The following is an 18,085-nucleotide window of genomic DNA, read 5'->3' as shown; positions in this document are numbered from 1 at the left end:
TTGGTTCCAGACTTAGTGCATAGGTACAACTTGCTGTGCAGTAGCAGAGAGAACCGTCTAGGACTTGGGTGGATGGAGTCTTTGACAATTTTTAGGGCCTTCCTCTGATGCCGCATGGTATAAAGGTCCTGGATGGCAGGAAGCACAAACTTTTACCCTCACAAACTTTTACAGATGCACAATTGAGCATCCTGTCGGGCTGTATCACCGCTTGGTAAGGCAATTGAACTGCCCACAACCGCAGGGCTCTCCAGGGTGGTGCGGTCTGCACAATGCATCACCGGGGGCAAACTACCTGCCCTCCATGAAACCTACAGCACACAATGTCACAGGAAGGCCAACAAAATAATCTAGGAGAACAACCACCTGAGCCACTGCCTGTTCACCTCACTACCATCCAGAAGGCGAGGTCAGTACAGGTACATCAAAGCTGGGACAAAGAGACTGAAAAACAGCTTCTATCTCAAGGCCATCAGATTGTTAAACAGCCATCACTAGCACATAAAGGCTGCTGCCTACAAACAGACTTGAAATCATTGGCCACTTTAATAATGCCACTTTAATAATGTTTACATATCTTGCATTACTCATCTCATATGTATATACTGTATTCTATACTATCTATTGCATCTTAGCCTATGCCGCTCTGACATTACTCATCCATATATTTATATATTCTTATTCCATTCCTTTACTTAGATTTGTGTGTATTAGGTATTTGTTGTGGAATTGTTAGATATTACTTGTTAGATATCGCTGCACTGTTGGAACTAGAAGCACAAGTATTTCACTACATTCGCAATAACATCTATGTGTGTGACCAATAAAATGTGATTTGATTTTGATTTAGTATGATATGTCATGTTTGGTATGGTTACATAAGACATAAGGTTACTTAAGGCAAAAACGAATAATGCTTACGTCTAGTTACCCAAAGATCGCGTGTTCGAATCTCATCTCGAACTATTAGCAACTTTGCAACTACTTACTACTTTTTAGGTACTTTGCAACTAGCATGTTAGCTAACCCTTACCCTATCCCTAATTTTAACCCTTTAACCTAAACCCTAACCTTAACACTAACCTCTTACCTAGTTAATGTTAATCACCCAGCAAGCGTTAGCCACAACAAATTGGAATTCGTAAAATATCATACATTTTGCAAATTCGTAATATATTGTACGAATTGCAATCTGTAATATATCATACAAAATGGATGATGGACATCCACAAATTAATACCGACTGCCTCGATTTGGTCTTATGTAGCAAATTTGGAAATTGTGTTTTTTACATTGGATAAAAGTAGAGACTCAGAGCTAGAAAATGGTATATCATACATTGCAGTTGAGGAACAATGGGAAAGTAATTCTGCTTTGAAAGTTGATCAACTTGTAACACCACTTTTGAGAAAATGGCCCTTGAATGTTTTGGTACACCTACTGGAGAGCTCTTCTTCGTCTACACCCATTCAGCATTGTTCTCACCCTCTTAAGCCTTACCCCAGCCTTCTCTTTAAGGATTCCCATGTGAGGCCAGGGGGGGGGGGTTCAGCAGCAGGGACTGGGAGACTATTAAGGATCGAGGGAAAGATGAATGTAGCAAAGTACAGAGAGATCCTCGATGAATACCTGCTCCAGAGCGCTCAGGACCTCAGATTGGCGCAAAGGTTCACCATCCAACAGAACAGCGACCTAAGCACATAGGCAAGACAACGCAGGAGTGGCTTCGGAACACATCTCTAAATGTCCTTGAGTGGCCCAGCCAGAGCCCGGACTTGAACCTTATCGAACATCTCTGGAGAGATCTGAAAATAGATGTGCAGCGATGCTCCCCATCCAACCTGACAGAGCTTGAGAGGATCTGCAGAGAATAATGGGAGATACTCCCCAAATACAGGTGTGCCAAGCTTGTAGCGTCATACCCGAGAAGACTCGAGGCTGTAATTGCTGCCAAAGGTGCATCCACAAAGTACTGAGTAAAGGGTCTGAATAATTATGTAAATGTGATATTTCAGTTTTTTTAATCTAAAAACGTGTTTTTGCTTTGTAATTATGGGGCATTGTGTGTAGATTGATGAGGATTAAAAAAAAACAATTTTAGAATAAGGCTGTAACAAAATGTGGAAAAAGTCTATGGGTATGAATACTTTCCGAATGCACTGTATAATGACAAAAGAGAAGCTGCATGTATGCAATTATAGACAAGTTGACTAATAGCCGACCAAAATGTTGGTAATTATAAGCAGAAACATATCTAAATCATGCATATCTACATCAGACATCACATATAGTCGGACGGTTGCGGACGTGGGGGGATTCTATAAACTAATACATGGAATTGTTTAAAGATGGTCATATCATGGATTATTTAGATATTTGATTTACTTATATATATATATATATATATATATATTGAGAGTAGAGCCTCATCTTTCCATAGAATGGTCATATTAGTTAGTAGGCCAAACCGTTCAATGTTTTCGTGAGAAGTTTCTGGAGTTTCGGGATGTCTCCTAGTCTGACAAACAGCGCTGTCGCACTGCCACTTTCCACCACAGATGTTGAAGGCTGAGATAGGTGGATTGAGACGATATCTCTAGCGTAAACTGACTGATTTTGATGTTTTTTATTATTATGTTAATTAGATTGACACACAGGTCTTGATTGACGCACACCATCTTGATCCAATATGGCGTAGTAGTGCAGACGTGTTTGTCATTGTCCGTGTAAATGTTGTGTTTTTTTAGTATTTTTTTGTATATATTTCAATCTTAAATTAAATATACCTTCCGGGAACCCGCCTCACCCAATGTGATTCGAATCTGCTATTTTTATACCTTATAGCTAGAACCTCCATCAGAGGCTAGCCATCAGAAGCTAACCAGCTAATTAGCTACTAGCTATTTAGTCATTGTTAGCCACTGCTAGCAGCCTTTACCTTTAGCTCAGACACCAGCCAATTTTAGCCTGGATAATACCTGCCAGTCTGCACAGCGCAATATCAACCCTAAGCATTTCGGACTGGTTTTCTCCACTACAACACCGGTTTCCTGCAGTAAGCTCTGGACCATCCGGATCATCGCAGCTAGCTAGCTGCTACTGAGTGGCCCAGCCCCGAAGCTAGCCTTGAGCCAGGCCCATCTCCCGGCCTGCTCAGTGGATCCTATGATCAATTGGCTACACAGCTGATGGCTCCCGGACTCTTCACTAACACGACTAGAAGCCACTACGTCACAGGATTCCTGCCGTAAGCTCTGGACCTTTGCATCGGATCATCGCAGCTAGCTAGCTGCTACCGAGTGGCTATAGTGGCTAACGCCCTTGTCCCGAAGCTAGCACCAGTTAGCCTCGAGCCAGGCCCATCTCCCGGCTAGCAAACAAAATGACTCCAGCTACAATACCTCTTTTACCAATTGGCCTGGACCCTTTGTTGATACGGAGCCTCGCCGACCCATCACGACTCGTATGCCGACGTAATTCCGTTCGATGTGCCCTCAACCGGCCTTTGCCGGACGTCGGTGAAGACGCTTCTGCTAGCCCCAGCCTGCTAACTTTATGAACGCTGTGTCTCCCGCTTGCTAGCGTAGTAACTACTACCTAACGGCTTCCCTGTTTCATACATTGCTGTTCACTGGACCCTATGATCACTTGGCAACATAGCTGGTGCCTGCTGGACTGTTCATTAATCACGGTACTCCATTTTGTTTATTTTGTTTATCTGTCGGTCCTCGAACTCGAACTCAGGCCCTGTGTGTAGTTAACTGACCCTCTCTGCCCATTCATCGCCATTTTACCTGTTGTTGTCTTAGCTGAATTATCTGTTGTTGTCTTAGCTAGCTCTCCCAATCAACTCTTGTGTTTGCTTTATGCCTCACTTTATGTCTCTCTCTAATGTCAATATGCCTTGTATACTGTTGTTTAGGGTAGTTATCATTGTTTTATTTTACTGCGGAGCCCCTAGTCCCACTCAACATGCCTCAGATACCTCTTTTGTCCCACCTCCCACACATGCGGTGACCTCACCTAGCATAACTAGTGCCTCCAGAGATGCAACCTCTCTTATCGTCACTCAATGCCTAGGTTTACCTACACTGTACCCGCACCCTACCATATCCCTGTCTGTACATTATGCCCTGAATCAATCCTACCACGCCCAGAAATCTCCAACGCACTAGACGACCTGTTTTGATAGCTTTTAGCCGTACCCTCATCCTACTGCTACTCTGTTCCTCGGGTGATGTAGAGGCTAACCCAGGCCCTGTGTGCCCCCAGGTGCTCTCATTTGTTGACTTCTGTAACTGTAAAAGCCTTGGTTTCATGCATGTTAACATCAGAAGCCTCCTCCCTAAGTTTGTTTTACTCACTGCTTTAGCACACTCCACCAACCCTGATGTCCTTGCCGTGTCTGAATCCTGGCTTAGGAAGGCCACCAAAAATTTGGAGATTTCCATCCCCAACTACAACATTTTCCGTCACGATAGAACTGCCAAAGGGGAGGAGTTGCAATCTACTGCAGAGATTCCTGCAAAGTTCTGTCATACTTTTCAGGTCTATGCCCTAACAGTTCGAGCTTCTAATTAAAAAAATTAATCTCTCCAGAAATAAGTCTCTCACTGTTGCCGCCTGTTATAGACCCCCTTCAGCTCCCAGCTGTGCCCTGGACACCATATGTGAATTGATTGTCCCCCATCTATCTTCAGAGTTTGTTCTGTTAGATGACCTAAACTGGGATATGCTTAAAACACCCCGGCTGTCCTACAATCTAAGATATATGCCCTCAATCTCACATAAATTATCAAGGAACCAATCAGGTACAACCCTAAATCTGTAAACATGGGCACCCTCATAGATATTATCCTGACCAACTTGCCCTCCAAATACTCCTCTGCTCTTTTCAATCAGGATCTCAGCGATCACTGCCTCATTGCCTGCATCCGTTATGGGTCTGTGGTCAAACGACCCCCACTCATCACTGTCAAACGCTCCCTGAAACACTTCTGCGAGCAGGCTTTTCTAATCAACCTGGCCCGGGTATCCTGGAAGGATATTGACCTCATCCCGTCAGTAGGGGATGCCTGATTGTTCTTTAAAATAAAATTCCTTACCATTTTAAATAAGCATGCCCCTTTCAAAAAATGTAGACCTAAGAACAGATATAGCCCATGGTTCACTCCAGTGGCCCTCGGCCAGCATAAAAACCCCCCTGTGGTGTACTGCACTAGCATCGAATAGTCCCCGCGATATGCAACTTTTCAGGGAAGTCAGGAACCAATACACACAGTCAGTTAACTCCCCAAAGAATTGGGACACTGTGAAGTCCATGGAGAAAAAGAGACCACCTCCCAGCTGCCCACTGCACTGAGGCTAGGAAACCCTGTCACCAACAGCTCCGCACCCCCCACAACTACTTGCCCAAACCTCTCCAGCTTCTCCTTCACCAAAATCCAGATAGCAGATGTTCTGAAAGAGCTGCAAAACCTGGACCCATACAAATCAGCTGGGCTAGACAATCTGGACCCTCACTTTCTAAAATTATCCGCTGCCATTGTTGCAACCCCTATTAATAGTCTGTTCAACCTCTCTTTCATATTGTCCAAGATTCCTAAAGATTGGAAAGCTGCCGCAGTCATCCCCTCTTCAAAGGGGGTGACACTCTAGACCCAAACTGTTACAGACCAATATCCATCCTGCCCTGCCTTTCTAAAGTCTTCGAAAGCCAAGTTAACAAACAGATCACTGACCATTTCGAATCCGACCATACCTTCTCTGCTGTGCAATCCGGTTTCCAAGCTGGTCACGGGTGCACCTCAGTCACGCTCAAGGTACTAAACGATATCATAACCGCCATCGATAAAAAGACAGTACTGCAGCCGTTTTCATCGACCTGGCCAAGGCTTTCGACTCTGTCAATCACCATATTCTTATTGGCAAACTCCACAGCCTTGGTTTCTCAAATAGCTGCCTCGCCTGGTTCACCAACTACTTCTCAGATAGAGTTCAGTGTGTCAAATCGGAGGGCTTGTTGTCCGGACCTCTGGCAGTCTCTATGGGGGTGCCTCTGTATACGTATATCAATGATGTTTCTCTTGCTGCGGGTGATTCCTTGATCCACCTCTACGCAGACGGCACCATTCTGTATACATCTGCCCCTTCTTTGGACTCTGTGTTAACAAACCTCCAAACGAGCTTCAATGCCATACAACACTCCTTCCGTGGCCTCCAACTGCTCTTAAACGCTAGTAAAACTAAATGCATGCTCTTCAACCAATCGCTGCCCGCACTCGCCCGTCCGACTAGCATCACTACTCTGGACAGTGCTGACTTAGAATATGTGGACAACTACAAATACCTAGGTGTCTGGCTAGACTGTAAACTCTCCTTCCAGACTCATATTAATCATCTCCAATCCAAAATGAAATCTAGTATCGGGTTCCTATTTCGCAACAAAGCATCCTTCACTCATGCTGCCAAAAATGCCCTCATAAAATTGACTATCCTACCGATCCTTGACTTCGGCGATGTAATTTACAAAATAGGCTCTAACACTCTAATCAGTAAACTGGATGCAGTCTATAACAGTGCCATCTGTTTTGTCACCAAAGTCCCAAATACCACCCACCACCAAGACCTGTATGCTCTCGTCGGCTGGCCCTCGCTACATATTCGTTGCCAGACCCACTGGCTCCAGGTCATCTATAAGTCTTTGCTAGGTAAAGCTCCGCCTTATCTCAGCTCACTGGTCACCATAACAACACCCACCCGTAGCACGCGCTCCAGCAGGTATATCTCACTGGTCATCCCCAAAGCCAACAGCTCCTTTGGCTGCCTTTCCTGCTGCCAATGACTGGAACGAATTGCAAAAATTGCTGAAGTTGGAGACATATCTCCCTCACTAATTTTAAGCATCAGCTATCTGAGCAGCTTACCGATCGCTGCAGCTGTACCCAGACCATCGGTAATAGCCCATCCAACTACCTACCTCATCCCCATATTGTTTTTATTGACTTTTTTTTGCTCTTTTGTACACCAGTATTTCTACTTGCACATCATCATCTGCATATCTATCACTCCAGTGTTAATTTGCTAAATTGTAATTACTTCGCTACTATGGCCTATTTATTGCCTTACCTCCTTACTCCATTTGCACACATTGTTTATAGATTTTTCTATTGTGTTATTGACTGTACTTTTGTTTATCCCATGTGTTGTTCATTGTCGCACTGCTTTGCTTTATCTTGGCTAGGTCGCAATCGTAAATGAGAACTTGTTCTCAACTGGCCTACCTGGTTAAATTTTTTAAATAGACTCTTAAGGATTATTTTTTTCTTCACTCTGAATTCACCCAGTGTGTCATTACATATCATATCGTTCCACAATGATTACAACCCCACCTTCATGCCCTTCCTGCTAAATGTTATCCGTGTTGGAGTATGCTTCAGTGCAGGCTCCAGCTAGGCTGAGGAGTTCCACCCTAGAAACAACCCCCCACCCCTCCCCTCAGATAAAGGGCTTTTGTTCTGCATCTAATGTTTTCATTAGGAAACTGGGTGCAGCCGAGGGAAGAGGAGAGACAGAGAGACTTTCAATACGTTTTTGGGCACTGAATACACTGTGAGTATTTCTTTCTCTCTTTATTCCTCTTTCTTTTCTACTTCCTCCATATTTCTCTCACTGCAAGAGACAGTTAAGACTACTTTTACCCTCCAGCTGTACTCCAGGTTTCCTCTCCTACGCCATGACACGCCCCTACACCATCTCACTTGGACTCCTGCTCCTCCTCATTGGCTACGCAGCGGCAGGTAAGAGACATGATTGGGTGTTGCTGGGGTTAGAGGTCATAGGGGAAAGGGCAGGGGGCACAGGAGATGGGTAAACAAACCATCAATAGGTGTGTTGTTTACTCTGTCAGATTCTGTTTTATCTGGAACCAAAAATGATTTTCCTATGGGGACAGCCGAAGAACACTTTTGGTACCCTGTTTTCTAAGAGTGTAGCAATGCAGAGTACTCACCATGCAATGGAGTTAAAGAGTTATTTGTGCTTAGTGAATCGCTGGAAATAATTTTTTAAATCAATCAATCAAATGATTTTATAAAGCCCTTTTTACATCAGCCGATGTCACCAAGTGCTGTACAGAAACCCAGCCTAAAACCCCAAACAGCAAGCCATGCAGAGGGAGAAGCGTAATGTGATGTCGAAACTTACATGAATTGGGGATCTTTCCACTGTGAAATGGACCTGCTCTTTAAGGAATATCAATCTTGGTCATTCAGCATATAGGTTACAGGATGTGTGTGTGCGGAGGTGATGGTTGGATGAACATGTGTGCGTGTGTGTGAGAGAGAGAGAGAGAAAGGCCGTGTCTGAATACCCAGACTAGAGTAGTAAATAGTATGAGAAAAAATTGATGTTTTACAGTATGTGAAGTTTAGAAAGTAGTTTTCTGAATGAATCATTAAATGCGCAAATGCGTTGACTCCCGCCATTCTTTAATTTTGGTGCAGCGCATCAATTTATCTGATTATCAGCTGTTGTCGAACACGTGAGTTGGAAAAGACAATTGAATTAAAATGCCAAAATGGGTATACAGTTTATGTAGTTTATTCAGACACGGCTGGAGAGAGAGACAGAGAGAGAGACAGAGAGAGAGACAGAGACAGAGAGAGAGACAGAGACAGAGACAGAGAGAGAGACAGAGAGAGAGAGAGAGAGAGACAGAGAGAGAGAGAGACAGAGAGACAGAGAGAGAAAAGGGACTCATGGGGTTAGAACATCTGTTTGTTATTTTTAAAGCGTCATCGACCATTCTCCATGTAGTACTTCATCAGTACAGTGTTTGACTACAAACATCTTCAATCGTATCCATATGTCCCGTGTCTGTCTCCAAACCTATCATTCCAACCTTGTTCATTGCTCAAACTGACTTCCAGAGAAAATCACAAACACTTCGGTCACTCCTCCATATCCTACTCAATATAGGCTTGAGTGTGACTTCATACACCAGGAATGGCCAACTGTGGCAACAACACATAGAACCACACATTTCTCGCTCTCTCTGCCAACACACTATCGATCCAGGAAATACCCTGGAGATCTGACTAACAACTTGTTAGTCTTATTTTCATTGGCGGGCCTGTATTAGGCAATAGCTGGTTTGTGGGACCACTGGTGTTGTGTACTAACTGATCTAATGCTCTGACTCAGACTGTGTTCTTCATTATTCACTCCACCGCAAACACGCACGCCATCTTCCCGAACCCTGTCTCCCAGGGCAGAGTGTGTTAGATCAGGCTCCTGTGGGCTGCTGTTTTTTCCTTTCCTATAGCCGGTTTCCTCTGAGTGTGTGGGTCAGTATTTCTCAACCTCCTGGTGCAACTATGATAGAATACACAAAGGAGTGTGCACTTCATCAGGCATGTCATCATCTGCCTCATTTGCCTTTGTCCAACACACGCTCCCCCCAGACAAGCTTTAGCTGCAGTCTTAGGGCCTTTTGGTGTCCCGACATGTTGATAGCCAAACCAGAAAAGCAGTGGCTGTTTTAACTACCAGAGCAGGGAATTCTGGCATTCAACAGCAAACCACTATGCTCAGATTACATATGCTGGATAGCTATAGAACCGAGACGGCATCCTGCCTGCATCGGTGTGCCTGTGTGTTTGTTTGTTATCACGTGCTAAACTTCAATTCAAAGACAAGGCCCTCCATGCATCTGTCACAGATTGTGATCAATTGACATGTCACACGTCTTCCTCAGGGAAAAAGCCTTGAAGTTTGCCGACCGGCTAATATGTCCAGATGGATTTCACATACGGGAAGTTATGGGACCGTCTGTAGTACTGACGCAGAGACATGTGGTGCGTTTTTCTATTGAGAGAAATCCAAAGAGGAGCTCCATCTCACATTCATCCTTTGGGATTCCTTGTCTTTTCTCCTGGGTCCACTTGGCATGCTCTGTGGTGGTGTAATGGAGCTTATACAATTGTACCGTGGGATAGCGCCATAAAAACAGCACAACTGGTAATTCATGACTGCTGTTCACAGGGCACTGGAGGACAGTCATGATGTTGGAAAAGTAAATGCTCCTTATGTTGTGTTACTTTTATGACCGGCAGGGAACAGACTACTATACATGTGAGAGAGGCCAAATTCAACCCTCAACAGACTGCTATATATATATTATATATATATGTTGTATGTAACGGTCTTTGTTCTGCGTTTGCAATGCCTTTTAGTGTGCATATCTACATTAAAAAACTTTCCTACGGTCCTAAGACGATATATAGTAAGAAAGACATTTCCAGCTTGAATGGTTTATGTTAAAACGTTATGTGACGTCATGGAAACCAGGTGCAACAGGAAGTGTGGCTGAAGAGAATAGACAGGGCTCCATGCCATAGATTATACTGTACATGTTCTATGCGTCATTAAGGAGACACCTGTCTTCACAGACAAACGGACCACACATCCCAGCCACATTCCTCACTGCCATAGCCACTAGCGACCAGCGCTTCAGCTCACAGAGAAAAATAAGGGCTCTTAAAAAGGGGTAGGTGGTTAATTGGAACCATAAAACCTGCATGGCAAATGGAAAAAAAGGTGGCCGAACAATGTATGGATGTTTTTCCATGTTTCTCCACCACACCCAACCCATAAAGGTTCAAGGTTGATTCCAACTGAGAGCACCACACAGTTCACTGCCAGACAAAGTGTTGAGATGTGTATCAAAGCTAAGCCAAAAGGTGTAGTCTATTTGGCCTAAGGTTATGCAAGTATGCAATGCTGCACTAACTCTGTCCCATACTGCACTGACTCTGGATCATCGGCATCTCTTCTGAATCAAATCAAATCAAATGTATTTATATAGCCCTTCGTACATCAGCTGATATCTCAAAGTGCTGTACAGAATAAACTGGGTCACGGCCTGGTGAAAGTGAGGGTGTACTGATCCTGGTTAAGTTTGCTGGAGCGCCATGTCAGCAGAATGGCATGTGGCTAGGGGTTTGTGGTGAACTGATTGGCTGGGCAGCAGGCTGCCTGCAGAGCGGAGATGTAGAGGTAATAGAAAACACGTTGAACGGTCTGTGAACCAGACAGACGGGAGAGGGAGGGAGAACAAGGGAGAGGAGACAAGGAAGACTTGTTTTGGTGACCTTAATAGATTAGTTGGATTCATAATGGAACAGAACTGAGTTTTTTTTTTCTCCATTTCTGCTGAGAAGAAATTAAGCTGTGGATAGACATAGTATAGAAAATAAAATACACTGGGTTTTCTCAGGGAGGTTTTGAGAATTCTGCTCTGGTGTGTATTGAAGTCTAAGTATGTCCTCTAGTCTAGCCCGTTTGAAGGCTGTACAGTAAGACTAAGCTATTGAAATGATAAAAGAACAGGTGTTGGTTAAGTCAGAAATAAAGTGAGAAAACATGATCTGTTCTTCAAGATAACACATATTTGTCTTGTAATCAAAAATGATCCCTGCTGGCTTGTGTTTTCCATCAGGACCCGAGTCTGCGCTCCAACCCAGAGATGTCCGGTCGAGTGCCTGTCAGGACCACAGTACTCTTCATGACAGACTGGATGTAGTGGAGAAGGTGGAGTAGTAATCAATGCTTTTTCACGGTCTTGTTTGGTCACACGTTTAACAAAACACATCTAATAAAGCCTTTATAAACACTTGATAAGACATATGTTTCTGCTTCACAAACCACTCATAACCAGACATCATAGCATAATAAAAGGTGATATAACAGGTCCTTACATATGCTTCTTTTTTTTTTTTTTAAATGTGGTGTGACCTTTATGGCACTCTTTAGTATGACATAGTAATATTCTTCTAAGTGATTTATGTAGTAGGACTTAAAGGGTTCAATCAGACACTCAATCTTTGAAAGAATTTGGAAGATTTCCCAGTGGTTTGTAACATTAATACTGTATTTCAACTTGTTTTTCGTTTGATCGACGGCCAAACTATCTGCACTATTTCCTTTTAAGGATCTGATTTTTTTTTAGCTAAAGAGCCCATCCAAACGACAGCAGTGGAATTCACTCAGTTACTAACATTTCTTCTTCAAATTCACGCCACCCAGAGAGTATTGATGTTGAGTGAGTATTGAGTGCATTTGAGGGGAAGCTATCCCCGGCGTTTAGAGAGGCGATCCAGCAACCGGAGGGTTGCCAGTTTGAATCACGGGTCTGACAGGGAAAATATGTTAGGAAGTGAGCTGATAACTGGAGGGTTGCTGGTATCAAATCCTAGATGTGGTTGTGCCCTTGAGCAAGGCACTTAAACCCTCAAAACAGTGGTGGGTATAGGATAGTTAAAAACAATGGTAATAGCTTCAGCTTGTACATTGATATGCTATATGGAAACTTTGCCATATCTTACTTACTATCTAATTCTTTAAAGAGATTCTCCGGAACTTTTTAGTCATTAGTTCTGAAAGTAGGCTCACGACCCAAAAGTGATCCCCGAAAATTGCTTACTACGTCACATATGTGCAGATATGTGCACCGTGTCATTTCTCTCTCAATCGTTCTGTGTGCATCTTGCTAGCTGTCACTCAAATTGCTTGGGGGCTGGCCCATGTGGGGGAAAATGTAGGGAAAATGGCACCACACAGCTCCAGAAAACAATTGTTTTCATACTAGGGATTTCGTGGGTAATTAAAGGTAAAACAGTAAATCTGCTCATAGATTATGCATGTATGAACTACACATGGACACATCCAGCCCAAAGCGGGAAAGTCGCTAAAGTTCCCGGAGCAAGTCTTTAAGATCGACACTCAGGTCTAGGTTAAAGGGACAGGGTCTAAGAATCCATGTGAGTTGGGCTGATAGATGGTCCCTGTCTGTCTCCTGCAGCATGTAGAGGACACCGTACAAAAGCTGGAGGCTGAGCTGGCCATGCTGCTGGAGGCCATAGAAGCCCCTGAGTGGAGTCCCCTGCTGGAAACTGTTGGAAAACCTGTGGTGGACATCCTGGACGGCCAGGGACTGGGAGAGAATGGCGACTCCTGAGAGAGGAAGAGGAGAAGATCTCTGTTGAGCAGCTACCAATTCTACTTCACTTTAGCTTTAGGAAGTGATGAGGGTGCACCTGGCTAGGTCAAACAATGAAAGACTAATGTACAGTCTCTGTTTTGCTGAAGTTGTATTTTGTAAGTGGACAAAAACGGTATAAAACAAGCCTTCTAAAGTGTAAACACAGGCTTAGTATATATTCTGTGGTACAGTTGCTAGATCACAACACTAAAGCTTATTTGTCCCTGTAATACACTGCTCTGTTCCTCGGGCACTCATCCTTTCTCTCGTCTTTGGCTGAACGTGAATCCCTACACCCAGGGGTAACTGTGTCCCCAGCCTCTCCGGATGTTTACATCAAAGTCGTAAACCATTGATTGTTTTCTCTGGTAATGTCTTCTGTTTTGGGTGGGATTTACCCTTTTCTGTCCCATGCCTCTCTTCCGCCCCCTGGTGTCAGTCAAGAGTGACACATGCAGCACCGCGTCACAAGGTAGACCTTGCCCTTTATCACAGATCAAGGATCAGGTTACCCTAACCCCCAATCCTATACCAAACCATTAGGGGGCTGTAAATAATACCTGACCCTGTATCCGTGGTTAGGGACCAATAATCATCTCAATGTGGATGAATGACAAAAACAAAATCATTACAGAGACTACTAGAAGGAATGTATTTATTTATCAAAGCAGTTAAAGCAGTATGTTTCAATACACAGAGCAGTTTGAATTAGGTACAGTACAAGGCTTCCACTGAGACCCAGGCTAGTTGCAAGTGTATTTATTTAGTCACCATAAAAATCTTACAGAACATGTTCAAAATCGGATCACAAAAAGGAGAGGGGTCATAGATCATCAAACCAGTTGTTTTTTTTTGTTCTTAAAAATAATGTACGCTATTTTACTAAATGTTTCTACAAAGATCAGACACTAATGTTAGATGTGAGAGCGTTGATCCTTATCCAGTTCACGGTAAAGGTGCTGTGGTAGTTGGTCACTCGCTCTGTAACAATGCTGTTTGAAACACCCAGGTAAATATACTTACAATGTTATCCGATAAACTAGAATGTAAACACATTGGTAAGAACATAGTTTAGATTTTTTTTGCGAGTTAGGCAAGCAACATCCGATCAGGAATGGAGATGAATTTTAGATACCAAGGGAATGATATTAGGCTACAATATTGTTGAAAAAAGCTACCCAGGTTTCTATTAAATTCCATGACTATTCATTACAAATACTGAATGAACATAATTACATGGCCATTTCTAGCAGTGGAGACTGAGCATCCAATCAACTTTTTAATCTAAATCGTCATTAGAGAGGACAATGTAAAGACATGTCGAAGAGCTGTATATATACTGTATATAATAAACCTGTGGATTGAATTGAAGAGAGCGGTCCAGAAGCGAAGAAGAAGGATATCAAGGATCTGGAAGGATTCTGTATGGAGGAAGGGTCTAAAATCCCTCCCAAGGTTCTCCAATCCATAAAACATTTGTATTTTTTTAAATGTCTCAGTACTGTTATCCTCGGGAGGTATTGGAAAGGTATTGAAAAAAGGGTGTCAATAATTTTGACCCCTACCTTTTGAAAAAAGTCATAATATGATAGTATATGCCATTTAGCAGACGCTTTTATGCAAATATGAAAGTATTACTTGTTAAACAAAATATCTTTCTCTGAGCAGTTGTATTAGTATAAAATAATATACTTTCCCAAACATTTTTAGCATACAATATAGCTCAGTATTTGAATTATTTATATGGTCATTTCTGCTAATTCTTTTCAAGGGTGTGATTTATTTCAGACCCCACTGCATGTGTACGTACACACACACACACACACACACACTGCATTCGTACAGTATTCAGACCCATTAACTAAGTTTTTGATACGTTACAGCCTTATTCTAAAATGGATTCAATTGTTTTTTCCCCCCATCAATCTACTCACAATACCCCATAATGACAAAGCAAAAACAGGTTTTTAGACATTTACTTAAAAAATGTAAACTGAAATATCACATTTACAAAAGTATTCAGACCCTTTACTCAATACTTTGTTGAAGCACCTTTGAGAGTCCTTTAGGTGCCGAGACTTCTTGTGTATGACGCTACAAGCTTAGAACACGTGTATTTAGGGAGTTTCTCCCATTCTTCTCTGCAGATCCTCTCAAGCTCTGTCAGGTTGGATGGGGAGCTTCGCTGCACAGCTATTTTCAGGTCTCTCCAGAGATGTTCGATCGGGTTCTTCAGGTCTCTCCAGTGATGTTTGATTGGGTTCAAGTCCGGTTTCTGGCTGGGCCACTCAAGGACATTCAGAGAAGCCACTCCTGCGTTGTCTTGGCTATGTGCTTAGGGTCGTTGTCCTGTTGGAAGGTGAACCTTCGCCCCAGTCTGAGGTCCTGAGCTCTCTGGAACAGGTTTCTTTCAAGGATCTCTCTTTCCCTCAATCCTGACTAGTCTCCCAGTCCCTGCCGCTGAAAAACATCATGATGCTGCCACCACCATGCTTCACTGTAGGGATGGTGCCAATTTCCTCCAGACGTGACGCTTGGCATTCAGGCCAAAGAGTTCAATCCTGGTTTCATCAGACCAGATAATCTTGTTTCCCATGGTCTGAGAGTCCTTTAGGCGCCTTTTAGCAAACTCCAAGCGGACTCATGTGCCTTTTACTGAGGAGTGGCTTCCATCTTTCCACTCTACCATAAAGGCCTGATTGGTGGAGTGCTGCAGAGATGGTTGTTCTTCTGGAAGGGTCTCCCATCTCCACAGAGGAACTCTGGAGCTCTGTCAGTGTGACCATCAGGATCTTGGTCACCTTCCTGACCAAGGCCCTTCTCCACCGATTGTGCAGTTTGGCCGGCAGACAGCTCTAGGAAGTGTTTTGGTGGTTCCAAACTTCTTCCATTTAAGAATGATGGAGGCCACTGTGTTCTTGGGGACCTTCAATGCTGCAGAAATGTTTTGGTACCCTTCTCCAGATCTGTGCCTCAACACAATCCTGTCTCGGAGCTCTATGGACAATTCCTTCGACCTCATGGCTTGGTTTTTGCTCTGACATCCACTGTCAACTGTGAGATCTTACATAGACAGGTGTGTGGTTTTCCAAATCATGTCCAATCAATTGAATTTACTACAGGTGGACTCCAATCACATTGTAGTAACATCTCAAGGATGATCAATGGAAACCGGATGCACCGGAGCTCAATTTCAAGTCTCATAGCAAATGGTCTGAATACTTATGTAAATAAAGGTATTTCTGTTTTTAATAAATTTGAAAAAATTTCTAAAAACCTGTTTTCGCTTTGTCGTTATGGGGTATTGTGTGTAGATTTCTGAGGAAAAACAACTATTTAATCGATTTTATAATAAGGCTGTAACTTAACAAAATGTGGAACAAGTCAATGGGTCTGAATACTTTCCAAATACACTGTGTGTGTGTGTGTGTGTGTGTGTGTGTGTGTGTGTGTGTGTGTGTGTACACACACTACTGATCAAAAGTTTTAGAATACCTCCTCAGTCGGGTTTTTCTTTATTTGTACTATTTTCTGCATTGTAGAATAATAGTGAAGACATCAAAACTGCGAAATAACACATATGGAATAATGTAGTAACCAAAAAAAGTGTTAAACAAATCAAAATATATTTTATATTTGAGATCATTCAAATCAGAGACCACCCTTTGCCTTGATGACAGCTTTGCACACTCTTTCTCTAAATCATGAGGTTGCATTTTAATTAAGAGGTGTGCATTCTTCAAAGTTAATTTGTGGAATTTCTTTCCTTCTTAATGAGTTTGAGCCAATCAGTTGTGTTGTGACAACGTATGGGGGTAATATAAAAGATATCCCTATTTGGTAAAAGACCAAGTCCATATTATGGCAAGAACAGCTCAAATAGGCCTCCCGGGTGGCGCAGTGGTTAAGGGCGCTGTACTGCAGCGTCCCTGGGTTCGCGCCCAGGCTCTGTCGTAACCGGCCGCGACCGGGATGTCCGTGGGGCGTGGTCTAGCATCGTCCGGGGGCTTGGTCGGTAGGGATGTCCTTGTCTCATCGCGCACCAGCGACTCCTGTGGCGGGCCGGGCGCAGTGCGTGCTAACCAAGGTTGCCAGGTGCACGGTGTATCCTCCGACACATTGGTGTGGCTGGCTTCCGGGTTGGATGTGCGCTGTGTTAAGAAGCAGTGCAGCTGGTTGGGTTGTGTATCGGAGGACGCATGACTTTCAACCTTCGTCTCTCCCGAGCCCGTACGGGAGTTGTAGCGATGAGACAAGATAGTAGCTACTACTACAACAATTGGATACCACGAAATTGGGGAGAAAAAGGTGTAAAAAAATAAATCTAAAATAGAACAGCTCAAATAAGCAAAGAGAAATGACAGTCCTTCATTACGATAAGACATGAAGGTCAGTCAATCCGGAAAATGTCAAGAACTTTGAAAATTTCTTCAAGTGCAGTCGCAAAAACCATCAAGCGCTATGATGAAACTGGCTCTCATGAGGACAGCCACAGTAAGACCCAGAGTTACCTCTGCTGCAGAGGATAGTTTCATTAAAGTTATCAGCCTCAAGTTCAAGTAACAGCATCTCAGCATCAACTGTTCAGAGGGGACTGTGAATCAGGCCTTCATTGTCAAATTGCTGCAAAGAAACCACCACTAAAGGGATAAGAAGAGACTTGCTTGGAACATGACTGATTTTTCCTTTGGTCTGGAGATATTTTGTTCCAACCGCCATGTCTTTGCGAGACGTGGTGTGAGTGAACTGATGATCTCTGCATATATGGTTCCCACAGTAAAGCATGGTGGAGGAGGTGTGATGGTGTGGGTGTGCTTTGCTGGTGACACTGTCTGTGATTTATTTAGATTTAGCCCTTACACCACCTGGAGGTGTGTTTGGCCATTGTCCTGTTGAAAAACAAATGATAGTCCCACTAAGCGCAAACCAGATGGGATGGCGTATCGCTGCAGAATGCTGTGGTATCTATGCTGGTTAAGTGTGCTTTGAATTCTAAAATTCTAAACCAGCAAAGCATCCATACACCGTCACACCACCTCCTCC

The 18,085-nt window shown here is 43.4% G+C and overlaps 1 protein-coding gene across 2 annotated transcripts; it reads left to right on the top strand.

Annotated features, from left to right (window-relative positions):
* Positions 1-7,443: 7,443 nt before the first annotated feature.
* Positions 7,444-16,544, top strand: LOC139410274 (placenta-specific protein 9-like). Of its 2 annotated transcripts, none has more exons than XM_071155761.1 (4): positions 7,444-7,611; positions 7,708-7,799; positions 11,501-11,592; positions 12,863-16,544. In XM_071155761.1, exons 2-4 carry the CDS (start codon positions 7,736-7,738, stop codon positions 13,016-13,018), a joined length of 312 nt encoding a protein of 103 aa, XP_071011862.1. In that variant the 5' UTR covers positions 7,444-7,611; positions 7,708-7,735; the 3' UTR covers positions 13,019-16,544. The 2 variants fall into 2 exon arrangements, with proteins under 2 accessions (XP_071011862.1, XP_071011871.1); XM_071155770.1 differs by having other exon boundaries at positions 7,561-7,611; positions 7,719-7,799; positions 12,863-16,536.
* Positions 16,545-18,085: the final 1,541 nt, after the last annotated feature.

Source organism: Oncorhynchus clarkii, chromosome 1 (genome assembly GCF_045791955.1).
Source record: "Oncorhynchus clarkii lewisi isolate Uvic-CL-2024 chromosome 1, UVic_Ocla_1.0, whole genome shotgun sequence".
Taxonomy (NCBI): domain Eukaryota; kingdom Metazoa; phylum Chordata; class Actinopteri; order Salmoniformes; family Salmonidae; genus Oncorhynchus; species Oncorhynchus clarkii.
Note: the sequence above shows the minus strand (reverse complement) of the source record. Positions and strands in the feature narration are given on the sequence as shown.